General features: G+C 39.6%; 3 protein-coding genes across 5 annotated transcripts in view; 2 read left to right on the top strand and 1 right to left on the bottom strand.

The window, feature by feature from the left end:
* LOC133644651 (capping protein, Arp2/3 and myosin-I linker protein 3-like) overlaps nt 1–6,420 on the bottom strand; it is a 99,793-nt gene extending 93,373 nt beyond the window's left edge. For all 3 annotated transcript variants that reach the window (XM_062039328.1, XM_062039326.1, XM_062039327.1), the window contains exon 1: nt 6,217–6,420. In XM_062039328.1, the coding sequence (XP_061895312.1) occupies nt 6,217–6,274 (58 nt within the window). In that variant the 5' untranslated portion in view covers nt 6,275–6,420. The remainder of the gene's footprint in view (nt 1–6,216) is intronic.
* LOC133644655 (uncharacterized) lies at nt 3–27,664 on the top strand. Its single transcript, XM_062039332.1, has 12 exons — nt 3–11; nt 6,362–6,461; nt 10,403–10,487; nt 10,550–10,610; nt 13,730–13,768; nt 15,640–15,945; nt 20,726–21,028; nt 21,107–21,370; nt 21,445–21,486; nt 21,592–21,661; nt 24,839–24,932; nt 27,499–27,664. Exons 4-12 carry the CDS (start codon nt 10,580–10,582, stop codon nt 27,652–27,654), a joined length of 1,305 nt encoding a protein of 434 aa, XP_061895316.1. The 5' UTR covers nt 3–11; nt 6,362–6,461; nt 10,403–10,487; nt 10,550–10,579; the 3' UTR covers nt 27,655–27,664.
* The window catches only part of rabggta (Rab geranylgeranyltransferase subunit alpha), a 59,834-nt gene continuing 56,953 nt past the window's right edge, over nt 24,960–27,840 (top strand). Inside the window, exon 1 of the mRNA XM_062039331.1 lies at nt 24,960–24,988. The gene's annotated coding sequence lies outside the window, so the exon portion shown is untranslated. The remainder of the gene's footprint in view (nt 24,989–27,840) is intronic.

The raw sequence follows: 27,840 nt of genomic DNA, 5'->3' as shown, positions 1-27,840 counted from the left end.
GAGACAAGAAGGTATGTAATATTAATGATGTATTTCCTAACAATATTGTCTTTATTACACTAAGTGGACTGTAGATGTGCAACCCTTTACCAGAGATAGGAAGGAAGAAAAGCGCCATACCCCCTGAGCTGCTGTCATTATCAACAGCGATGCAATGCTTTCTATTTTTACTCAGGAAATTGTGGTAATGGTTTATTAGTGTCGAACATGATGGACAAGGTGCACTGAAGAACGTCACATGTTTGCACTTGTGCAATTTAACATGTCCAAAAATGAGTGGAAGGAAGCAGATCTTACTTGATTCTAACCCTTCAACATGCCTGAAAAGGAGTAGGAAGAAGCAGAAGGTATTGAATCCTACCCAAAAATGTGGAAAGAGCCATATTGGACCAAAAATACAAAAAAAAAATCTCTCTGGAGCTGCAAAGAATTAAAAGCCTTATATAAGTCATATAATGAAGACAACACATGATAAGTGTCTAAATTAGCTGTATTAGCCTACTATCAAAATGACTATGTGTCGCAGGCTGACACAAATCTCCGTTGACAGAAATGTTGAAATGTAATATTTATTCTACACATTTTTACAACATTAGAAAACATTAGTAAAACGGAAGGTGAGATATCTTCTGGAAATGACTGGCTTAGAATGGCCAAGGGTACACTACCGTTCCAAAGTTTGGGGTAACCCAAACAATTATGTGGAATAGCCTTCATTTCTAAGAACAAGAATAGACTGTAGAGTTTCAGATGAAAGTTCTCTTTTTCTGGCCATTTTGAGCGTTTAATTGACCCCACAAATGTGATGCTCCAGAAAGTCAATCTGCTCATAGGAAGGTCAGTTTTGTAGCTTCTGTAACGAGCTAAACTGTTTTCAGATGTGTGAACATGATTGCACAAGGGTTTTCTAATCATCAATTAGCCTTCTGAGCCAATGAGCAAACACATTGTACCATTAGAACACTGGAGTGATAGTTGCTGGAAATGGGCCTCTATACACCTATGTAGATATTGCACGAAAAAACAGACATTTGCAGCTAGAATAGTCATTTACCACATTAGCAATGTATAGAGTGTATTTCTTTAAAGTTAAGACTAGTTTAAAGTTATCTTCATTGAAAAGTACAGTGCTTTTCCTTCAAAAATAAGGACATTTAAATGTGACCCCAAACTTTTGAACGGTAGTGTATAAATGTGTGTGTCCAAGTTAAAGGAAACGGCAGGCTGTCTTCTTCTAATGACTTTATAACAATCTTTGCAAGCTGGGTTACGTTTGCTGTGGTCTGGAACAACATGGCACACAAACAACCATCAGAAATGCAGCCAATATTACATACAGATAATGTGTCATGAGACATGCAAGTATAAATTAAAGGCCTACTGAAATGAATTTTTTTTAATTTAAACGGGGATAGCAGATCCATTCTATGTGTCATACTTGATCATTTCGCGATATTGCCATATTTTTGCTGAAAGGATTTAGTAGAGAACAACGACGATAAAGGTCGCAACTTTTGGTCTCTGATAAAAAAAAGCCTTGCCTGTACCGGAAGTAGCGTGACATCACCGGAGGAAGGACTCCTCACATTTCCCCATTGTTTACAATGCAGCGAGAGAGATTCGGACCGAGAAAGCGACGATTACCCCATTAATTTGAGCGAGGATGAAAGATTTGTGGATGAGGAAAGTGAGAGTGAAGGACTAGAGTGCAGTGCAGAACGTATCTTTTTTTCGCTCTGACCGTAACTTAGGTACAAGGGTTCATTGGATTCCACACTTTCTCCTTTTTCTATTGTGGATCACGGATTTGTATTTTAAACCACCTCGGATACTATATCCTCTTGAAAATGAGAGTCGAGAACGTAAAATGGACATTCACAGTGACTTTTATTTCCACGACAATACATCGGCGAAGCTCTTTAGCTACTGAGCTAACGTGATAGCATCGGGCTCAAATGCAGATAGAATCAAAATAAATAAATCCCTGACTGGAAGGACAGACAGAAGATCAACAATACTATTAAACCATGAACATGTAAATACACGGTTAATAATTTCCAGCCTGTCGAAGCTTAACAATGCTGTTGCTAACAACGCCATTGAAGCTAACTTAGCAACGGGACCTCACAGAGCTATGCTAAAAACATTAGCTATCCACCTACGCCAGCCAGCCCTCATCTGCTCATCAACACCCGTGCTCACCTGCATTCCAGCGTTTGACGGAAGGACGAAGGACTTCACCCGATCATCCGTGCGGTCGGCGGCTAGCGTCGGCTAGCGTCGGCTAGCGTCGGCTAGCGTCGGCTAGCGCGTCTGCTATCCAAGTCAAAGTCCTCCTGGTTGTGTTGCTACAGCCGGCCGCTAATACACCGATCCCACCTACAACTTTCTTCTTTGCAGTCTTCATTGTTCATTAAACAAATTGCAAAAGATTCACCAACACAGATGTCCAGAATACTGTGGAATTTTGAGATGAAAACAGAGCTTTTTTGTTTTGGATTCAATGGGGTACCAATACTTCCGTTTCAACGATTGACGTCACGCGCATACGTCATCATACATAGACGTTTTCAACCGGAAGTTTAGCGGGAAATTTAAAATTGCACTTTATAAGTTAACCCGGCCGTATTGGCATGTGTTGCAATGTTAAGATTTCATCATTGATGTATAAACTATCAGACTGCGTGGTCGGTAGTAGTGGCTTTCAGTAGGCCTTTAAATACACAGAGGACATAAGTAAAGGAAATTAAATGAGCTCAAATATACCTACATAGAGGCATAATGATGCAATATGTACATACAGCTAGCCTAAATAGCATGTTAGCGTCGATTAGCTTGCAGTCATGCAGTGACCAAATATGCCTGATTAGCACTCCAACAAGTCAATCACATCAACAAAGTTCACCTTTGTGCATTCACACACAGCATAAAACATTTGGTGGACAAAATGAGACAAAGGAGTGGCATAAAACACGTCTTTCTGTGGCAGCGTCGGAGAAAGTTGTACATGTACACAAACTACAGTGAGTTCAAGGACTAACAAAATTAGTAGGACACAACGGCGCTCGCCAAATACTCTCATCATTGTAGCATGTTTAATGTAAACAGTGGGATTTCTAACAATTAGGGAGGTTTGTGTCATGTTTGTCCTCCTACAGAAACCATATTAAAAGAAAAATATATCCCCCCTCCCCCATTTTTTCTATTTTCTACATTTTTGAAAATTCTCCAGGGAGCCACTAGGGTGGCGCTAAAGAGGGTTGCTGACCCCCGCCTTAACCAAGAACTAAAAGGACAAGAAACCGATCATATTTGATCCTATACCACTTAAACATGTCTGAAAAGAAGTTGGAAGAAGCAGATCTTTTAATAATCCTACCCCTTTAACATTTTTCAAAATGTCCGAAAAGGAGTATGAAGAAGCAGTTGTTTTTCTTCTACCCTATTATCAAGGGGAAAAAAGTATTATGTAGAAGCAGACCTGGTTGATTCCTCACCCTTAAACATGCCAGTTAAGAGGTAAGAAGAAACATTCCATTCCCTTCATCATGGCCGAAAAGAGGTAGGAAGACACAGATTCTTTTTTTTTTAATCTAATCCTTCATCCTGTCCAAAAAGGGGTAAACAGAAGCAGATTGCATTCCCTTTCAACAGATCCGAAAAGGAGTTGGAAGAGGTGGATCTTACTTAATCCTACTGTACCTCTTTAATATGTTTAGAATGTAGTAGAAAGAAGCAGAGCTTTTGAATTTAAAATTCTTCAACATGCCCAAAAAGGAGTGAGAAAATGCAGAGTTTATTTGATCCTGAACCTTCAACATGTCTGAAAAAGTAGTAGGAAGAAACTGATATTACAAACCCCGTTTCCATATGAGTTGGGAAATAGATAGATAGATAGATAGTACTTTATTGATTCCTTCAGGAGAGTTCCCTCAGGAAAATTGTGTTAGATGTAAATAAAAACGGAATACAATGATTTGCAAATCATTTTCAACCCATATTCAGTTGAATATGCTACAAAGACAACATATTTGATGCTCAAACTATTTTTTTTTTGCAAATAATCATTAACTTTAGAATTTGATGCCAGCAACACGTGACAAAGAAGTTGGGAAAGGTGGCAATAAATACTGATAAAGTTGAGGAATGCTCATCAAACACTTATTTGGAACATCCCACAGGTGAACAGGCAAATTGGGAACAGGTGGGTGCCATGATTGGGTATAAAAGTAGATTCCATGAAATGCTCAGTCATTCACAAACAAGGATGGGGCGAGGGTCACCACAACAAATGTGTGAGCAAATTGTTGAACAGTTTAAGAAAAACCTTTCACAACCAGCTATTGCAAGGAATTTAGGGATTTCACCATCTACAGTCCGTTTTATCATCAAAGGGTTCAGAGAATCTGGAGAAATCACTGCACGTAAGCAGCTAAGCCCGTGACCTTCGATCCCTCAGGCTGTACTGCATCCACAAGCAACATCAGTGTGTAAAGGATATCACCACATGGGCTCAGGAACACTTCAGAAACCCACTGTCAGTAACTACAATTGGTCGCTACATCTGTAAGTGCAAGTTAAAACTCTCCTATGCAAGGCGAAAACCGTTTATCAACAACACCCAGAAACGCCGTCGGCTTCACTGGGCCTGAGCTCATCTAAGATGGACTGATACAAAGTGGAAAAGTGTTCTGTGGTCCAAATTGTTTTTGGAAACTGTGGACGTCGTGTTCTCCGGACCAAAGAGGAAAAGAACCATCCGGATTGTTCTAGGCGCAAAGTTGAAAAGCCAGCATCTGTGATGGTATGGGGGTGTATTAGTGCCCAAGACATGGGTAACTTACACATCTGTGAAGGCACCATTAATGCTGAAAGGTACATACAGGTTTTGGAGCAACATATGTTGCCATCCAAGCAACGTTACCATGGACGCCCCTGCTTATTTCAGCAAGACAATGCCAAGCCACGTGTTACATCAACGTGGCTTCATAGTAAAAGAGTGCGGGTACTAGACTGGCCTGCCTGTAGTCCAGACCTGTCTCCCATTGAAAATGTGTGGCGCATTATGAAGCCTAAAATAGCACAACGGAGACCCCCGGACTGTTGAACAACTTAAGCTGTACATCAAGCAAGAATGGGAAAGAATTCTACCTGAGAAGCTTAAAAAATGTGTCTCCTCAGTTCCCAAACGTTTACTGAGTGTTGTTAAAAGGAAAGGCCATGTAACACAGTGGTGAACATGCCCTTTCCCAACTACTTTGGCACGTGTTGCAGCCATGAAATTCTAATTTAATTATTTGCGGAAAAAAAAAAAAAGTTTATGAGTTTGAACATCAAATATCTTGTCTTTGTAGTGCATTCAACTGAATATGGGTTAAAAAAGGATTTGCAAATCATTGTATTCCGTTTATATTTACATCTAACACAATTCCCCAACTCATATGGAAACGGGGTTTGTAGATCGGCGCCTATGTTACATACAATTTTTAAATAAAACCTCTGCCTTGTTTTTAATGAGTACTTCGGCCTACTACGCTACTGTATTTCAATGGCTTTCATTGGCGAGCCAACTTTTGTCTGAGGTGTAATTAATAATATTAATAGAAAATAGTACATGCAAATCCTATAGGAGAGGGCTTGCAGTGTAATGGTATATATTGAAGATATTCAATTGTAATGGCATACAATATGTCACGTGACAGGGATGACGACGTAATTAAATAGGGTAAATACAGTCGACGACCTTGCGCCGGCCTGCACAAGACCGAGGGTAGACCACCCAGCCCCGGTCAGCAGCAAAATGCTTAAATGGTCACTCCAAGACTAATGAACTCAGCAGGAGGAAACACAAATTGACGAGCCTTTTGGGCGTTGCTAGGGTATTATTACTTGTATTATTATTGCCGATTACACATCTGCTTAAGGGCAACCCCTCACCATCATTCCTCCTCCTTCATGCGCGGTGGCAGAATGGCGTGGTCGCAGGGGGTGGCGGGGACAAAAACTACAGTCTTTATGACAGAACAAGCCCCATTTTCCCCTCAATTCAGCATTTCAGGCTCATGCAGATGTTGCGTTATTAAAAAAAAAAAAGAAGCGGCATGTTATTAAAAGGCTGGTGTTGTTTCCCCCGCCATGCGTTCTGCACATGCATGTATAAACAACTCGAACCCCCGCCACGCCGGGGGTTCGAGTCCGCAGCGCACAAAAACCCACCTGTCATGTCCTTGTTCACACACACGAAGCCAAAAGCGGTGATCTCTTTCGCGGCCATGGCTGCAGCGAGCAGAGAGCTTCTTCTTTTTTCTTCTTCTTTAAGTCGTTTATCCTCCTTCTCCTTCTCTTCTCCTCCCCTCCTCAGTCACACACAACAACAATGGCAGGCATTCCTGCGGAGCATCCTCGCTTCCAGGAAGAATAACCTATGGATGCTGGGAGAATGGACGTGAGGAGGCAAGGAGGCAAGGAGGGAGGGGCCGGGCAAGGGAGGAGGGAGGGGGCGTGGTTACCTGAAGGAGACTGTTTCCGTTTCAAATGTCAATAATAAAAACGTTGACGTCATTTTTGTGCAGAAGCGAAAACAATAATCACCATGTGTTTTGATTGTTTATTAATTATAAAGTTATTGTAGTTATTGTTTTTTTCGGAACTATTAATTACCTTATTAAATTACTGTAGGTAATGTATAATATAATAAAAACAATTTATCGTGATGTTTTGGCCAAAAATTATGAAAATATGTAATCCGTGTAGGTAACAGGACAGAGATCAGGCTACATGAATATTAAAAAAATTGAACATTAGGAATGAAAAATCTAAATTTAATCTGATAGTTTTTTCTTAACCATTCTTTTATTTAATGACCTCGTCTGTATTTATTTTATGCGCTTTTGGGCAATATTACACACACGCACACACATATATATATATATATGTGTGTGTGTGTGTATATTTGTGTATATATATACACTACCGTTCAAAAGTTTGGGGTCACCCAAACAATTTTGTGGAATAGCCTTCATTTCTAAGAACTAAAATAGACTGTCGAGTTTCAGATGAAAGTTCTCTTTTTCTGGCCATTTTGAGCGTTTAATTGACCCCACAAATGTGATGCTCCAGAAACTCAATCTGCTCAAAGGAAGGTCAGTTTTGTAGCTTCTGTAACGAGCTAAACTGTTTTCAGATGTGTGAACATGATTGCACAAGGGTTTTCTAATCATCAATTAGCCTTCTGAGCCAATGAGCAAACACATTGTACCATTAGAACACTGGAGTGATAGTTGCTGGAAATGGGCCTCTATACACCTATGTAGATATTGCACCAAAAACCAGACATATGCAGCTAGAATAGTTATTTACCACATTAGCAATGTATAGAGTGTATTTCTTTAAAGTTAAGACAAGTTTAAAGTTATCTTCATTGAAAAGTACAGTGCTTTTCCTTCAAAAATAAGGACATTTCAATGTGACCCCAAACTTTTGAACGGTAGTGTATATGTGTATATATATATATATATATATATATATATATATATATATATATATATATATATATATATATATATATATATATATATATATATATATATATATATATATATATATATGTATGTATGTATGTATGTATGTATGTATATGTATATATAAATATATGTATATATATATATATATACAAATATATATATACATATATATATATATATATATATATATATATATATATATATATATATATATATATATATATATATATATATATATATATATATATATATATGTATAATTCAAATATTTGTATATATACATATATATGTATACATACAGTACAGGACAAAAGTTTGGACACACCTTTTCATTTCAATGCATTTTCTTAATTTCATGTAGATTGTCACTGAAGGCATCAAAACTGTGACACCTGTGAAGTGAAAATCATTTCAGGTGACTACCTCTTGAAGCTCATCGAGAGAATGCCAAGAGTGTGCAAAGCAGTAATCAGAGCAAAGAGTGGCAATTTTGAAGAAACTAGAATATAAAACATGTTTTCAGTTATTTCACCTTTTTTTTGTTAAGTACATACTGTAACTCCACATGGGTTCATTCATAGTTTTGATGCCTTCAGTGACAATCTACAATGTAAATAGTCATGAAAATATAGAAAACGCATTGAATGGGGAGGTGTGTCCAAATTTTTGGCCTGTACTGTATATAGATATGTATACATCTCTGTATACATATATGTAAATAAAAAATAAAAAATATATATATATATCCCTTGTGTGGTGTTCGGGTCTGTGGGACCCGTTTTCATTTTTTATTAAAAGAAAAATGATACAATTAATTAATTTTTCAAACCGAGACTCACTGACTTTGGCTCATTTTCTGTGAAGAACATATATCAGAATACATATTTAATGACCACACACACCATACACCCCCCCCTACACATTTCTATTACATATAAGATGTCCAGGTCCACTGGACCCGGGGCTAATGGAAGTGTGGAAATTGATGTTCTGTGTACCACACACACACACACACACACACACACACACACACACACACACACACACACACACACACACACACACACACACACACACACACACACACACACACACACAGCAGGCCTAGACAGGAGGAGGACAGAGTTTAGGTACACAGAACATCAGAGGGTCAAATGTGCGAGAAAATGAGAGCAGACGGTGTTGACAAACAATGTTGCAACCTTGTGTGGGAACCGCAGGTGCAGAAACACAAAAGGAGAATCCCTGTGGGAGGCAGAAACTGGCAGAGAAATTTTCTGTGCAACGTTCATATTGTTGTTACTCAGCCAGCGTTTGTGGCTCTGATGGACCCCTTGCATTTTGTGGCTTTTAATGCCTCACAATCAAACACTTTTATGTTAAAATACTGAACAGATGTTTTATTGGGATAAGGTAAACATCTGTTCAGTATTTTAACATAAATATATATACATATGTATGTATGTGTGTATATATATATATATATATATATATATATATATATATATATATATATATATATATATATATATATATATATATATATATATATATATATATATATATCCATCCATTTTTCTACCGCTTGTCCCTCTATTTATCTATATTCATATATATACGGCGAAAATATGCATTTAAAGTCAAATCAAACATGATATTGTTCACGTGACGCTAGTATTGTAAGATATTTGATTGACAGTAAAATAAGCCAATCAGATGATCTTCCTGCTCTTCTCTAACCAATTGTGTGGCACGTTCACAGCTCTTGCCTGACTGATCTGGGATCCGTTTTTCTTCAGCTGTTTGTGCGCCTCTCTAGTTCCATTTCCGATGTGCTTTCTTTTTTTATTTCAACAAAACGCTGCTTTGTTTTTTTTATACTTGCGGTTGTGACTGAGAGTAAAACACAGACACTGTTCAATTTTTGGGTAAAAAAAAAAAAAAAAAAGTGATTTTTTTTTTACATTTAGAAAATCCCCAACTGTGATGCTAACAGTATGCTAATATAGCTAATATATGCTATTATGCTAATATAACTACGGTGTTTGGTCACTGGTTAGCCATCAACATTTTGGTGAATTGTAATTATAAATAATACAGTGGTTGTTTTATGTGACATAGTGTGAATACAAGCTGTATTAATTGTATATTCTGTTAGTTATTGCATCTGTTTATTTCAGTGGCGTTAGCTCCTGCGCTAAGCTAAAGTGTTTCAGCTAACTGAACTGTCATTACCTGCCTTAAATTATTAGAGGCATATATTGATTTCATTAATGTAATATTTAATCTTACAACAATTCAGTTCAGTTTCATTACAGCATGTCCGAAAATGAGTAGGAAGAAGCAGCTAGAGCTTATTTAATCCTACCCCTTTTCATACCGTAGCAATTGTATCCCATTTCCTTGTTCTGTGTAACAGAACAGTGAACAATAAATAATAATTAAATAATATACCATAGTAAGCATACAAATATTAAATACATAAATAATATTTGTCTCAATAAAAAAAAAAAAAAGGGTTCAAGATGGTCATCATAATTTTTGTTCTGTGTACTTTGTGAACACTTGTAGTTTGAACAGTCTCTTAAACTGAATCATATATGGTGCTTTGTTTGATTTCTTTGGTTAATCCATTCCATAATTTAATTCCACATACTGAAATACTAAAGGTTTTAAGTGTTAATCGAGCATACAAATACCATATGTTAGAACTGAAATCTAATATATTACAGAAGACAAATAATTAAAACAAATGGCAGACTTGACTATACAACCGTGGGAATATATTTTAATCAAATGTCCTTTAATGTGATGCATTTAAGTGGTTTTGAGGATCAGTTTTTGTATGTGACGCTCTGCCCATTTAATGTTTGTCACAGGAAGGAAACGTCTCCACCAAGATGTCTATCTCTGTCTGTTGTGACTGTCCACTGTCGCTCCTCAAGACTGATACTACGACTTCCAGTAAGCCACAACACCGAACATTTAACACAAGAATCATATTTATATATGTTTTTTTTTTGTTGAGTGAACAAGAGCCCACCGTATTGGAAGGAATGAACAGAATCCTCATGGCTTCAATGCTGGGTGAGTAGGTTTTATTGACACTTTTTATACAACATTATTTTGTATGTGTGATGACTGCTTGAGAAGCAAGAGCGATACAGTATATTTCTACACTGATGTCATTTAAATAAACAATATCAGGCCATATTTACTTCACTAAAGTGTAAGTAAATGAAATACAAAGCAAAAACATACACAACGATATGATTCAAAACAAAGTGTAGACTGATTTTGCATAAATATTCAGGCATTTGGCCTCATTGTCTAACTGTCAGAAAGTCGTCCCCCTCAGTAAATGATGTATTTGTGATTGTCAGGCGATTCTTTATGGTCCATTTCAGCTGTAAATCCAAAACCAGTGAAGTTGGCACGTTGTGTAAATCGTAAATAAAAACAGAATACAATGATTTGCAAATCTTATATTCAATTGAATAGACTGCAAAGACAAGATACATAACGTTCGAACTAGTAAACTTTTGCAAATATTAGCTAATTTGGAATTTGATGCTTGCAACATGTTTTAAAAAAGCTGGCACAAGTGGCAAAAAAGACTGATAAAGTTAAGGAATGCTCATCAAACACTTATTTGGTGTCATGATGTGGAGTTTTACGCAGCTTACTGCGAGGATTGTTTTCCCGGGATGCAAACGAACTTGACCGGACTTGCAGGTAAAAACATGATTTATTCTTGACTATAAACTACAAAACGGGTACAAATAAAAGGCGCACAAGGCGAGGGCACAACTAAGCCTATGTAACAAAAACTAACACATAGGCAGAAACTATGGACATGAAAAACTCGCTAACTGTGACATGAAAAAACGTACTTGGCAGAGCGTGAATCGACGGCATGAACAGAGCAAATAACAAGTCCGCACAGAGCATGATACAGAATAATGTCGCCAGGACGACTAACTGAAAAAACAGGCTTAAATAATAGTCTCTTGATTAGAACAGGTGCGTGAGTCCAAACAAATGAGGCAGGTGAAACTAATGAGTCGCCATGGTGACAAAACAAACAAGGAAGCGCAAAAACAGGAACTATTTGGAGTCCAAAACTAGCAGAAAATAACTAAACATAATCCAGACCACAGAACATCACATTTCGAACATCCCACAGGTGAACAGGCTAATTGGGAACAGGTGGGTGCCATGATTGGGTATAAAAGTAGATTCCATGAAATGCACCGTAATTCACAAAGAAGGATGGGTCGAGGGTAACCACTTTGTGAACAAATGTGTAAGAAAAATTGTCGAACAGTTTAAGAACAACATTTCTCAACAAGCTATTGCAAGGAATTTAGGGATTTCACCATTCACGGTCCGTAATATCATCAAAAGGTTCAGAGAATCTGGAGAAATCACTGCATGTAAGCGGCAAGGCCGAAAACCAACATTGAATGCCCTTGACCTTCGATCCCTCAGGCAGTACTGCAACAAAAACGACATCAGTGCGTAAAGGATATCACCACATGGGCTCAGGAACACTTCAGAAAACCACTGTCAGTAACTACAGTTCGTCGCTACATCTGTAAGTGCAAGTAAAAACTCTCCACTGTGAAAAACAAAAGCCATTTATCAACAACACCCAGAAACGCCGCCGGCTTTCGCTGGGCCCGACCTCATCTAAGATGGACTGATGCAAAGTGGAAAAGTGTTCTGTGGTCTGACAAGTCCACATTTCAAATTGTTTTTGGAAACTTTGGCTGTCGTGTCCTCAGGACCAAAGAGGAAAAGAACCATCCGGATTGCTCTCGGCACAAAGTTCAAAAGCCAGCATCTGTGATGGTATGGGGGTGTATTAGTGCCCAAGGCATGGGTAACTTACACATCTGTGAAGGCACACAACTCAAAGCTCAATACTCAATGCTTCTAGCAACAGGAAAATGTATTTAAGGGAGGCTTAGCAGCACTCTCAATCAATCAATCAATCAATCAATCAAAGTTGATTTATAAAGCTCTTAATCACAAGTGTCTCAAAGTGCTGCACAAGCCATGACGACATCCTCGGCTCAGATCCCACATCAGGGCAATAAAAAACTCAACCCACTGGGAACAACGAGAAACCTTGGAAGGGTTCGGTGCAATGGATGCCGAGCGGATACGGTTTATAATGTGAAAGTGCAGTCCATTGGGAGGCCAGCAGGGGATCATCTTGAATTGAAACACGTCAGCAGTGCAGATACTGTAAGTCACCAACTGATGCACAGAGGAGTGGTCCATCCTGGGTACCAACATGGAACATCTAGGGCCTCCTCCGTGGAGGCTGATCCGTGGTCACCTGATAACCTCTCCACGCAGGAGACGAGGGCAGAGAAGAAAAGAGAGACGGCAGATCAACTGGTCTAAAAAGGGGTCTGTTTAAAGGCTAGAGTATATAAATGAGTTTTAAAATGGGACTTAAATGCTTCTACTGAGGCAGCATCTCTAACTTACTGGTAGGGCATTCCAGAGTACTGGACACCGAATAGAAAATGCTCTAAAGCCCGCAGACTTTTTTTGGCACTGACAACATAAATAACATCAACCATAAACAGACATGATCTGTAGTGACCGATCATGACAAATACCTCCATATTGCGCTTCACGTACCCTCTTTATAAACCAGTAGCATTGCAGTTTTTTGCCATTCTTCCTCTCAACACTGTTTCTGCTTGTATGCGCTTCAAAAGTGCGTCTTGACACACTCAACATCATGCGCCTCGGCTCTGTACGTCACCGCCGCACGGCAGCATGCGGATGAAAAAAAACAAAACTGTATTTTTTGAAAGCAATATTGTATGGTTTTGAATTCAATAGTACCGCAGTACTTTTGTTAGTACCAGTACAACCCTAGACCATGCTTTTCTCTTGTTTGTGTGTGTAACAGGAAAACACGGCAAGTGTATGCACATTCTTTTCTTTCCCATAGGGACAACGATACTATAAATAAGATTCTTTAATGAGTGAGAGAATCACATCGTTACAGCATTGACTTTGCAGTATACAGTAGATGGTCATTACTGGCGTTCTACAGTATGTAACATTTTTAGGCCAGTTTCATAGTCAGCGAAGCATATCACACACTATACATATTGTAGACTGATTTTGTAAAGACACCAAGCTGAGACCATGTGTGTAAAATACGTTTCTTGTTTCAGGTGTGGCAGCATGTGTGCTTCAAGTCGCAGCATCAAAAGGTAAATAAACAAGATGGCATATGAATTTAAATTCAATTAGAAATTATGTTGTATTTTTAAATGGCAAAATAAACTGGGACTATTATGCTTAGCAATAAATCACAGCATGTCATAATCATTCTCAGATACTCACCCAAATTTTTCCATCCATTTTCCATCACGTGCATACTTGCCAACCCTCCCGATTTTTTAGGGAGACTCCTGAATTTCAGCGCCCCTCCCGAATTTCTCCCAATTTTCACTCGGACAACAATATTAAGGGCGTGCCGTGATGGCACTGCCTTTAGCGTCCTCCACAACCTGTCGTCGCGTCCGCTTTTTCACCATACAAACAGCGTGCCGACCCAGACACATGTTGTATGCGTCTTCTGCAGACACACGTAAGTGACTGCAAGACATACTTGGTCAACAGCCATACAGGTCACACTGAGGGTGGGCGTATAAACAACTTTAACACTGTTACAAATATGCGCCACACTGTGAACCCACACCAAACAAGAATGACAAACACATTTCGGGAGAACATCCGCGCCGTAACACAACATGAACACAACAGAACAAATACCCAGAATCCCTTGCAGCCCTAACTCTTCCAAGCTACAATATACACCCCCGCTACCACCAAACCCCCCGCCCCACCACACCTCAACCCCGCCACCATTCAAATAACTATAACATATAGAACATGCTATACGTTTACCAAAAAATCTGTCACTCCTGATCACTAAATCCGATGAAATCTTCTTCCTCGTTGTCGCTCCTGGTATGCGCCGCTTTCTTTCTTTCTGCTGCTCGATCGCCTATGTCCGGCTTGTAATCTGCAGTATATGATTTCCTTTTCGGTGCCATTTTTGTTCAGCTCTTCTCAGTTTTTATAAGTTACCGCCAATGTTGAAATAATCAATTTTAATAGCTACGGATGTAGCATCAGTTAGCATCCCATGACCCACAATGCACTTCTGCCATGACCCGTCCCCGCCGAATTCTTATTGGTTGACGTGTGTGACGATCGCTGACATTTGCTTCGTCTCTTACGTGAATGAGATAAATAATATTATTTGATATTTTACGGTAATGTGTTAATAATTTCACACATAAGTCGCTCCGGAGTATATGTCGCACCCCAAACTATGAAAAAAACTGCGACTTATAATCCGAAAAATACGGTATATTTGTGTATATATATATATATACATCGTTACTTTGCATGCAGTCAGCTTTCGACCCATGTCCAAAGTTTTTAAACCTCCATGGTGGCAAATAAACTGTTTCAGCAGGACAAGGAATAGCTAAACATTATCGCAGGGGGCTACAATATATATCGTAATATAGATGTAAGGCCATATCGCCCATCTGTAGTCTCGATCAGGGATTCTCAAACTGTGTTACGTGTCCCACTAGTGGTCCGCAGTTTTTTCCCTATTTTCAAACACAGTGTTACTGTTCAAACTGTGTGTAATGTTAAATATACTATAAATATTAAATATACTATTTAATACAACCTCTGCCTTGTTTTTAATTAATACTTGTCATCCCACTGGGTTGAGTTTTTCCTTGCTTTGATGTGGGATCTGAACCGAGGATGTCGTTGTGGCTTGTGCAGCCCTTTGAGACACTTGTGATTTAGGGCTATGTAAATAAACATTGATTGATACTTAGGCCTACTGCGCTACTGTATTTTAATGTCGGTCATTATGGTGGTACTGCTAAAACCACTGATCTAGACCACAAGGAAGGGTGTTCAATGTAGATTAAAATCATTATAGGCCACTTTTGAATAGGAAACTAAAGTCAACTAAAGGAGAAATCGTCCAACTTTTGAAATTTCCAAAGTACACAAAGACATTATGAATGATTGTCTTTCTACTCAGAAGACTTGAAGGTCAGCGTGTCCGTGTGGCCACCGGGGTCAAAGGTCTTTTTCGAGGAGTGCGTGCTGTTGCGGTGCACGGTGGAGTCCAACGCCACTTTCGTGTGGAGCTACCGCTGGTTCCGGCACAAACCCGACACCATCCAGAAGACTCCGGGGAACCCCCGCCACCTGATATCTGGCGGAAGCTACTTCATCACGGCGGTGACGAGGGAGGATGCAGGGACTTACTGGTGCCGGGCCGAGCGCTCCGACAGCAACGGCAGCGTGGCGTTCATGAGCGGGCCCACCACGCTGAGTGTATCTGGTAAGTGGGTGAAGAGTGGCATCAGATTTAAAACCCAATATTTGCACTTTTTGTTTTTTATGAGGCATTCTTCAGCTGGCCTTCTGGAACGGATTACTTACAAAAACAGAGGTTTCCTTGTATTCTGAATGAATTTGTGTCTTCTTGTCTAAAAAAGCGGACATGTTTGGTCCAGGACGCAATTCAAAATCCTCCATTCTAAAAAGAAAATAAAAGAAATCCCATTGTGGAAGCTCCCTCTCCACTCTTCTCCTCTGGGAGGCGCTATATAGCTATAAATTGCCCATATGATCAAATAATATCTAAACATTACAAATGCCATTGGAAATTAACAAAAACATACAAAAAAATGCAACTGGAAAATGCTGCAAAATGAAAAATGCTGGAGAATCGGAAACAAATGCATAAGAAAAATGCTGCTAATGCCAAAAACACACAAACCCCAAAACAACTGCATGAGAAAAACGCTGCAAGTTCTAGATAGAAGTTTGCCCAACTTCCAGGATACCAGTTAAGGGTATGGATATGTGGTATCTATTTTCTGCTGTTGGCAATGTTAATTGGTTACTCTATAAAATTGCAAATTATCCCAAAAAATGTTACCTTTCATTCCGTCTCTTCAAAAGTCGGCCCACTTTTTTCTGGGCATCCCGTACACGTCTTAAAGACGGTCATCCCTCAGGTGTGACGCCTCTGGTATAGCCTGGCACGCTGTTATTTTTCCGTCAACTGACAATGTTTCTCCCATTCAGTTGTTTCAGGAGTTTTTTGGTATGTTTGACCTTTGCAACATTTTCTTTTGCATTTGATGTATTTTGAGTGTTAAGTTGTTCTTGCGTGTTTGTCGGCGACCGTATATATTAAAGCTAAGTAGCACTTTGCACAGCAATCATACATTTCCTAATTTTGTATGTATGGATGTGTATGTATTATGTGTTGTATCTGCACTTTACCACTTTACAAAGAGTTTAATAATGCCTTTAATTGGCATTGTCAGAGAGGTATGAATTCAATAAACATTTACTGTACTTGTATTAACTGCCCCACGTCATATTGACATATTTTAACATTAAGACATTCTTATCAGAATCAGATTTAATGGCCAAGTATGCTGACACACAAGCAATTTGACTTGGTAGACTGTTGCTATAATTCTGCACAGTCCCTTATCTTATCTTATCTTATCTTATCTTATCTTATCTTATCTTATCTTATCTTATCTCCTTATATGCATTGATATATCTTGTAATATTATAAATTCATTGTTATAAAGTTACACATTTTCATAGCCGTCTTTCAGTCAAAATTAGTGAATATTCTCGTAAAATTCCTTTTGGTGTGAATTACAGGTTTTCTTTTGCAAAAATAATAATTTTGAGTTCTTACTATTATGACATGTTGTGCTTGCTTGAATATTTGTTTGTCTTAATTAATACTTAATTACCTCAAGCAGGAGTGTCTAAAGTGTGGCTTGTGGGCATTTGCGGCCGGCAGCTTGTTTTTTATTGGCCAGTGAAGCCTTGAAAATCAATTCAAACAAATGCAGCAAAAATGGGTAACAAAAATGTAAACAATTGGAGTTTAATTAAATTAGTAAAATACTGTTAAGAAAAAAACCCTCAGAAGTGGAATGAAATAGCAAACAGGTGTAATATAATGAGACAATGTTGCAATATTGAAACTAATGATTTTTTACGTTAAAACTGTCATTTCTTTAAAAAAAAAAAAATTAATTAAAATCGATGTTGGTATGAATTATTGACCTATATAAGGCTCCAATTACTTTGAATCAAATATTCCACTCTGAAATTTTTTTGGGGGGGAAATATTGCATATTTTGTGTGTTTGCCATATGAATAAAACAAGGTTTTCTGTGACAAAAAGGGCAGAAAACATAACAAAATAATAAAAACTTAAAATCGACAGATAGAGCTGAAGATGATCTTGAGATTTAAGCGTTGAAAGTAAAAATATTGATAAATGACTTATTTTTAAAACTTTTTTGAGTGGGGCCATTTTGGAAGTCAGATTTTTTTTTTTAACTGTCATTGTTCAAAACATAATAATGAATCAAACGCAATTATGTTATAAATAATTTACGTATTTAGGGCTCCAATTACTCCACATCAATTATTTTATTTAGAAAAAATTTTTGTTGGAAAATGTTGCATATTTTGTGTTTTTGCCATTAAAACAGGATTTTATTTGACAAAAAAGCGCATAAAACATAAGATACATTTAATACTTTATGTCAACGGATAGATCTGAAGTTGCTTAAGCATTGAAAGTGAACAATATTAATATATGACTTATTTTTAATACTTTAAAGCTGGGGTACCTGAGTTATATTCTTAAACTAAAAAAAAAAAGTAATATTAGCATCATACAGTATATCGTAAGAGAAATTATTTCTGAAAATTGTTTTCGTCTGCGTGCTGTCTGTGCTTTATAATTAAGAATTTTAGTAAATAAAATATAGGAAGACAAACTCATTTGTCTTTCTGGCAGTCAATCCATCCAGATCCAACCAAAGGATATAGAGAAAGGGGTGAGCAGAGCCCACGAAGGAGCCTCCTAATTGGCTGACGCGATATATAGTAAAGCGCGTGCACGCTGCGAACTTGTTTGCCGTAAAACATGGGCTGCCGAACACCCACCTGGAAAGATCGCAGTGCCTGTGGTTGCCGTTACAGAATATAGTGCTAAAAAAAAACAAAAGAGCAAAGAAAGATGCTGTACATCTAAAAAAACAAACAAAGTAGAGCCAAAATTCAAATAAATATTGGTCCAGCATATTCAAGAAGCAGGGCATTGCGAGCCAGTCTTGGACTAACTTTGTACGTGTAAGTGGCTGTTTTCCTTCTAGACAGGACATCTTAAGTTCCATTTTCCTACATTTTGTGTGTATCCTTTTACGTGGCGACGCGTGTTACCGCTGTTTCGTGTATTGTAAGCAGAAACATAGTTTGTGGTTTTTGCATTTAGATTGTCGCTAAATCTTTGTATAACAGTGGCGGGCCGTGCGTCTCCCACGTAGGCCTTCAGTGATGTCCGAATTCAATAATTACCTCTCAAAATACTATAGTTTATGTCACCACATGACCATTGCTGGAGAAATACTATACAGGAACACATTTGCACACTACTGGGCATTGAATCACCACCAACAGTGTACATAACGGGTTATTTTCTGGCGCATTTGAAAATCAATAAATCCGCATCAGCAATTAAAGCATTTCTTATGTGGTACTGTCAAAATTTAAATTGCAAAAAACATTAAACGTGAAAAAATTAAGAAATAAAATATCTGAACCCACAATTTGTAGCACCCATTCGAGCTTCCGGGGTTGGCCGACATCGTCTCACCAGATGTAGTTTCTCTTTAAATATCCTTCTTGAAAATGGCCTTGCAAATATATGTGTTGTCTTGTCTAATCATAAAAGATGCAGACGAGGCGTGTTGACTGAGTTCTTAAAGTTTACTCCACAAGGTGCTCATCAAAAACATCCCACCGCCGAAACTGGCTAAACGCTGCTACTGTCCATGCGCGTCACATCTGTGGCATGCTGGGTAATGGAGTTCTCATGTTACCTAGCTCATAACATCACAATATATATCTGCCTTAGGCCATGTAGAAGGCCTTACTGACAACAAGTCGTGATCTGATTGGCTATCGCAACTGTCTGTCAACTGTATGTCCCCGTTCACTTACAGTGCACATATGCCAGCATTGTTGATTCTGAAGGCTTCGGGCAGATTTTGTACAGCATGGCAACATAAGCTAGCTGAATTCTGATTGGATAAAAACTGTATAACCTAAAAACAACAGCGCTGGAAGGACCATAATATGACATGAAGAGAATATGAATACTTTTAGATATTTAGAGAAAGTAAATACAAAATTACTTTTATCTTTAATTATGATCATGATTTCTGGTTATGTTAGGCCAGCAGAGAAGGCCTTGCTGTTCCCTGACGGCCCACCACTGATGTATAATATATGGCGACATTACAGCTTAGCAACATGAATGAGTATTTCACAATTAGTGTAAAAAACAAAAACAAAAATTCAGCAACAAAATACGAACTAGGGGATCCTTCGATGCAACTTCAGATTGTCAACAACCTTTGCGCGTGCACGTATAGCTCTCGTGCGCGATTTCGTGCACTTCCAAAGAGGAGGAGACTGGGAGGGACTATCAGCGAGGTGCGCACAGTGGGGGGCGGGATTGTAATGGTTATGAACATTTTCTATTACAGTATGTCTCTCTATATATATTTTTTTATTCAATACATTTTGGCCAAAGGGGGCGCATTTCAATTTCTTACCAACACTTGTTATTTCATATGTTGACCAGAGGGAGAGCACTTTTAAAACAGACAGTCAGTTTGAAAAATCCCTCCTTCTTGGGACCACTCTAATTTTGATAGATTTCATAAATGAGACATTCTCTATTAGATGCAATGGTTTTAAGTATTGGGACCATGATTTTGGTCCTAACTTGTTCACCGGTCCTTATATGAAAGGTACTTTTCCTTGTTGATGACTCAAGAATGGTAGAAATACAAGAACACACACACACACACACACACACTTGGAATTGCACAACTCTACCAATCTTCACGGGCCGTTGCTTAAAATTTATGTGACAATCTGGTCTCGTTTTGTGAACCCAACATCGTGTATCGTCACGCCCCTAATCCTGACCTAAGAACCTAGTTCTACAGCATTTGACTGTGATTGATGGTTCTGTTTTTTTCAATTATCTTGTGCCTCAGATCTACCTCTTCCCTCACTGACTCTGACTCCCAGCACACGGCACATGTTCATTGGAGACACCTTCACTGTCCAATGCCCTGAGCCCCTGACAAACTCCTCGGCGTGGGTGCTGAAGCAAACCTCTCCCAGCTATGCAACAAGGACCTATGACTCCAACACTGCTGCATGTTCACCACTTGGGGGCTCTGTTAGTCCAGTGAGATCTGGCATCTGTGTCATCTATGCTGCACGGAAGCATGCTGGGCTGTACTGGTGCGAGGGTGCCGAAGGCCGCAGCAACGCCATCCACGTCACCGTTAGCTGTGAGTCTTTGAAAGAAATGAACACAGCATAACACGTAGCATCGTACTGACATCTTTCATCATGTCTTTGTCCCACAGCTGGTCCGGTCATCATGAAGACTCCCGCCTTTGCCGTACCACAGGGAAGTAGTGTGGTCTTATCCTGTCACTACTGGAGAGGCAACCACACTAAAAGCACCTTTTTTAGGAATGGCATTGAAATAAGCACTCGCAGTTCATCCAGCCCTGGTAGGGATATAAAACTAACCTTAAAGAATGTAACAGAGGCGCACCAAGGCTCCTACAAGTGTGCTTCTCAGGACAGGAAGCTGGAGAGCCCAGAGAGCTGGTTATCAGTAGGAGGTAAGACATACTTGTTGTCTTTTTCTTCTTGTCAGACGTCAGTCATTGAAAGTTAACTTTGTTATATGTTTTAGGCCACTCGTTATCTGCGGACTTATCAGCTGACGTCAGTCCTGGTAAACTAATAACGTTGATCATTGTTATCTTGGCTCATGTAGTTTGCACCACAATGCTTCACCCTCGCGCATATGTGAACAAACATGAGTGCTTCTACTCAACAGGATATTGGATTGGTTCATGCATTCTTATCATCGTCATCCTGGCAGCTATCTGGCTTATTCATTACTTCCGGTAGGTAGCCTTTGAAAGACACAATCACTTCTAATCAGAACAATATAACGGGTATAAAACCCGGATGCCCAAAGTACGGCCTGGAGGGCTATTTTTATTGGCCTTCGGAATAATTTGAAAAGTAACATTTTTGTACAGATTAATTCAAAGACAGTTTTACATGCAAAAACAATGTCAAACACATATAAATAAGAAATAAAATGGATTAATGAACATATACCATTACTTCTGTCACGACTGGTTACACCAGGCCGTGCGTTTATGTCAGGTTTTGTTAGTGTTCTCCGGTGTTTTGTCGTAATTCCTGTCCTGTGCTTTTATTTTGGCGGCTCTTCCGGTTTTGTTGGTGTTTTCCTGTAACCTGACTCTCGCCAGACCCTTGTAGTTCGCTGAGCTCCACACAAGGATCTGGGCTCGAAGGCATTACAAACTCCTTCCAAATAGCAAAAAATAATGAACCAATCAGGATCGCCGGGGGGGATTTCATAGATGTGACGTAGCGCCGAAGCGACAATGGCGGCACGCAGCCCTCGCTGCGTCGTGTGCTGACATTGATTCTGCTATTGCAACTGTTTTGTCGAATCTATCGAATATTAATTCTTTAAAAGATGAACAGAGAACGGTTTTGAAGGCATTTATTGGTGGCAAGGATGTTTTGGCTCTTCTTCCGACCGGGTTTGGATTTCCCAGCGTCGCTCTCATCAGCGTCACGGGTTGATTTCGATGTGAGTGGTTGAAGTAGCACGTCATTCAAGATAATGGACAAGTGGTTTATCCAATCACATACAATTATTTTTTTTACAAGGCCTCGCCTTCTGAAATACATCTCCTATTGAGAACGCCCAGATCCTTGTGTGGAGTTCAGCGAACTACAAAGATGTGGCGAGGGTCAGGTTAGTTTTCCCGTGGCTGCTTTACTTCTGTCCCAGAGCATTTCCTCTCACCTGTTTTCTGTTTGCAATTAAGACTATTTAAGTTGATCCTTTTTCTACCTTCGTTGTCGGGACAGTAATGATGTTATCGTTTCATTGGACTACAGAGGAGCTTTTTGATGCTAAAACTAATACGCACTACTTCGTGGACGCCGTCAGCTCCACATTTCCCGTCGTGGGTGCTTTGCTGGGTTTCAGCAATTTTCTTTTTTATTGTATTTTCTTCATAGTCTGTCCGGGCAGAGCATTTCTTGCTGCTCCCGCGTTTTCTACGTTTATCAATAAATCCCCCTTTTTACCTCACGCTCCTACCTCGTTCACCCGCATCCTAACAATCACAACAACCGCATCGCATCGTGACAAACAAGAGGAACAACGACACCACCTGTGTACTTTACTATGAGTTCTTTGTTGAATTTGATAGTGTTTCTCACCTTTTTTTAATCCAAGTGCTGCGATAGATTTTTTTAACCTGCTGCTTAAAGGATAACTGTACATCTAGTACAACTCCTAAATACTTAAATTCATCAACTACCCTAAGTTTCGTTCCAAGTACAGATACATCTGGATCGGTATCTATACTTGTTTTTCTTTTTACAGAAGAACATACACTGGCTTGCACACATTAAGGTGAACATGACAGCGTTGCTGCCACCTTGATACCTCCGACATAGCAGCTGATAGGCGCAGTGCCGCTTTGCAAAGTACGTTAGATGGACAAATTTGTGTCAGGTCATTGACATACATACTAAATAATAGCGGGCCCAAGATCGAACCTCGAGCCTGAAGCACACCAAGGTTATTGTAAGATGAAGAGGCTTTTACATTTTGTACACAAATACATAGCTTTATTGACACCAAATATGATTCCAGCCAGTTCAATGAATTCCTCGACAGAAAAAAATTGGACAGTTTGTTAATAAAGTTGTGTGATTATTAGTGTCGAATGCCTTAACAACACTACCAGCATCAATGTCAAACTTGACATTTTCCAAAAAAGTAACATAAAGCTGTCTCCTACACATCGAGAGGAGCCAGATGAGGTGGTTCGGGCATCTGGTCAGGATGCCACCCGTACGCCTCCCTGGGGGGGTATTTAGGGCATGTTCGACCGGTAAGAGGCCACAAGGAAGACCCAGTACATGTTGGGAAGACTATGTCTCCCGGCTGGCCTCCGAACGCCTTGAGATGCCCCGGGAGGAGCTAGACGAAGTGGCTGGGGACAGGGAAGTCTGGGCTTCTCTGCTTAGGCTGCTGCCCCTGCGACCCGACCTCGAATAAGTGGAAGAAGATGGATGGACAGCAGCATTCAACACGGCGACTTACACAGGGCTATCCGGACATGCCCTTCCCCTTGCGCTCTTACAATATACATCACAATGTATGAATATGCAATGAGGTGTCTGCTTCCAGGAATCTTCTTCTGCCTTCTCCTTCCTGGACTCCGACTTCATACTGTATCTGGTGTTGTCCTTTAGACCTCGGCAAAGAAACCACGTCAACGGTGGCAAGAATGTGGGCAATTGAGAGGCACTTACCTGTTGTAAAGTTCCTATCGTTGTCTCGACGTGCCGCCGCATTGACAGATGGCTGGGTGTCCCCAGTCCCGACAGAAGTGTCTCGGGTCGGCGAAAACAGCTTTGTTTGATGTAGTTTCTGCAAAAGTTGGACATGTTGATCCCAGAGTCACAACTGCCCGGCCATTTGTATTCAAGTTGGTTGGGCACCGATTCAAGGAAGTCGAAGCCATAGCCCCATCATCAAAACCAGACTGACATGGATGAAGTCAGCGCCCTGCCAGACCCAGGCAAAGATGGCGTAAGCATGGTTTAGCTGTGTCGTTAGCTGTATGTAGGCCACATTGTTCACTTCCTCGGGTCCAGGATTAGTCTTCATGTCGCCCGGCCAGAAGCAAGAGCAGTAGTGTATAAGCAAGTCAATTGCAGTTTTGCACGGCCACTACCCAGGAAACTTGTGATTGGCAGGGAAAAATGGATCCCTGTTTTCCATGTGAATACGAAGTCAGTATAAAAAATACACTTTTATATTCTGTGATGGCTTTACAAGTATTTTGGAAGGCACACCGAGGATTTGCCAGCCAAGGCGACCTTCTGGCAGCCATTTTCATCCTTCAATGTTTTTGTATGCAGCCTTCACTAGAAACATTAGACACCTGATATACAGTACATAAAAATCCTGTCCGTCATTTGAGGAATCACTGACTCTTTTGTTGATTGTTGCAAAGGTACAAGATGCTCTACACCCAGAGCTGTTGGACACCTTCTAACGAGGAATCTCCTGAGGTGGCGATTCCGGCCACCAAGCAGGATGTGACAGAGGTACAGTGGGATCTGTCCTGGATGGAGATGTCCAATCTTCTCAATCACACCTGAAGGTTCTATTTCACCTCTATCATGTATGAGCAGTTCAGCATTTACTGTACACTATGCACATAGTAATCTTCAGTTTCATTAGCCCTGATGTGGATAACACACAGCAACAAGCTAAATGACAATTTAAATTATTTCATACATCTGTCTGAATTCATCATGTGGCAGTTTTGCATAAAATACACTTACTTCATATTTGTGATATATGTCGTCTGTCCATGGCAGTAAGGGGAGACAATAAGGTTTTTAATTGTATATTATACAACATTTAATCAAAGATAATAAGCAGGGTGAGTATGTAGAATATATGAACTGTATTTACAGTTTAGTATACGGTTACCCACAAAGTAGGATTGTTAATAATAAATCAAATATTTTCATATTTAGAGCATTTTGTTACATAATTAGAGCCCTCTAAACGTGCAATAACACCCATATACTCACCTTTACTCTCATTTCACCCTATATAGAGGCTTTGAGTTTCTTCGACTGTAGATTACAGTAGCCCGGAGGATCTTCCAAGCGTCACTGCTATAGTCGTTATCCGACCACTAAACACAGCTGCGACGTGGAAATACTTTGTCACATCCTAGGTGATTTCTCTCTGTCATAACTGGGCTTTAAGTGCTGAAACCACGGGCTTGTGTTGTTCTTCAAAAACCTGGTCAACTTGACAGTCACAGGCGCCTCTATTAGAATGTATGTTAGCATTTACCCTACTCAGTGGCCTAGTGGTTAGAGTGTCCGCCCTGAGATCGGTAGGTCGTGAGTTCAAACCCCGACCGAGTCATACCAAAGACTATAAAAATGGGACCCGTTACCTCCATGCTTGGCACTCAGCATCAAGGGTTGGAATTGGGGGTTAGATGACCAAAAACGATTCCCGGGCGCGGCCACCACTGCTGCTCAATGCTCTCCTCATGTCATGACTTGGACTATGGGTTGTTTGTTTTCCCGAGATGCAATAAAAGTTGGAGCGGACATGGCGTGATGGTAAGGACATATTTATTTTTACTATAACAAAAAGAACAAACTAAAGGCGCGCACAAGGCGGAGGTAGAAACTCGACTATGAAACAAAAACTTACACTTAACGTAGACTAAGGACATGAAACAAAAGAGCTGCTAAACGTGACATGGATAAACAAAAAACTTACGTGGCAAGAAAAGAGCAGCATGAACTATGACCTGGACAGAGTAAGCAGCGTGTCAAGAGTGCAGAGCATGAATGTGATGTCGCCAGGCTGACCAACAAAAAATGAAAAGCTTAAATAACACAGACATGATTAACAACAGGTGCGTGACTCAAAACGTGAAACAGGTGCGTGACATGACAGGTGAAAACTAATGGGTTGCTATGGAAACAAAACAAGGGAGTGAACAACCAGGAACTAAGAAAGTGTCCAAAAAACAAACAGCACATGGCCAAACAAAAACATGATCAACACAGACATGACACCTCACCTCCCAGGGGTCATCAAGGGTGATGGGTCAAATGCAGAGAATAATTTCACCACACCTAGTGTGTGTGTGATAATCATTGGTACTTTAATTTTTTTAACTTTTATTTTGTGTTAGCGAGTTAGTGTTTAGTTGCTTTGTCAATCCACAGAGATCACGTCAAAGCGATGTTATTGATGTTGAAGGTTATGCGCATCTTGAATCAACAAAGTTCATCTCTACTTTGCTGAGAGCAGTGTTGTTAGCAATAATGGCGCTCCGCAACATAACACAGGAACAGAAAACAAGACAAATACTGCACCGTGATACATATAAGACATGAATAAGACACATACTTAATTGAATTTAAAAATATGTAGAAAATCCTTTTTAAAAAATCCACAATGTGGTGAAGCCACGATCTTTGAAGCACTATGTAGCAAGGGACGACTGTAGTGTACCCGCCGGGTCTTAAAGGCGTCATATTATGATGTTTTCTCTAAATTTAAAACACTTCCTTGTGGTCTACATAGCATGTAATAGTGGTGCTTTGGTCAACATTTCGCATAGATTTTGTTTCACAGACCATCTTTAAGCCGCTTTCTTATCGTCTCTTCCGAAAAGAGAGGTGAGGTATTTGCTCCACTAATATCACTAGCAACATTTCCATTTATTTATGAAAGAGATGCCCTCTCAGTGAGATTATTGTCTTTATGCTACATTGCGTAATTTGTCTATAAATAAAAGCATCACACACACTCATAGCTCATTAATGCGGAACAAATGACACACCACTAATAATTGAAGCCACCTACCTCTCTTCTCCTACTGAAAGGTGTAATATCCTCATTGACTGACGACGTGTGATCGACCTCGGACCAACTGCATTCAGTGACCAAACAAACACGCTCACACAAATAATGCGCTTATTACAACCATAGACAACAGAACACTTCTATTTGAACTTTTATACACTTACTTTAGGTACCTGCTGCATAGACAAGATGCCTGCTCGGTGCGTCTTGGCTACTGTAGTGAAACTGTCATGTCAATTAATTTGGCTTTTTCTTTTACAGGGCGCGCCAACCCAGGGACACGAAAACCACTTACTTAATAAAAAATACTGGACAAAATGCATCTTTTTCACAGCGCAATACGGAACACACACTTTTGTTTCTAAATACGGGATGATTCCGTGTTTCAAGGGACGTTTGGCAAGCCTATTCAATTAGCATTAATGCCAGCGGCGCTATCCTCACGTTCATGTTTCACTTTAAGATGTCATTTTACTCTTAATGTTGAGTTGAGTTGAGTTTGAGTTTATTTCAAACGTGCATGCATACAACATGACACATCAAATTTTCCAGTTTATTTGTGTGCCGATGATAAAAAGTTTGTCTTTGCAATACTAACTAATT

The sequence above is a fragment of the Entelurus aequoreus genome, linkage group LG27 (genome assembly GCF_033978785.1).
Source record: "Entelurus aequoreus isolate RoL-2023_Sb linkage group LG27, RoL_Eaeq_v1.1, whole genome shotgun sequence".
NCBI lineage: Eukaryota > Metazoa > Chordata > Actinopteri > Syngnathiformes > Syngnathidae > Entelurus > Entelurus aequoreus.
Note: the sequence above shows the minus strand (reverse complement) of the source record. Positions and strands in the feature narration are given on the sequence as shown.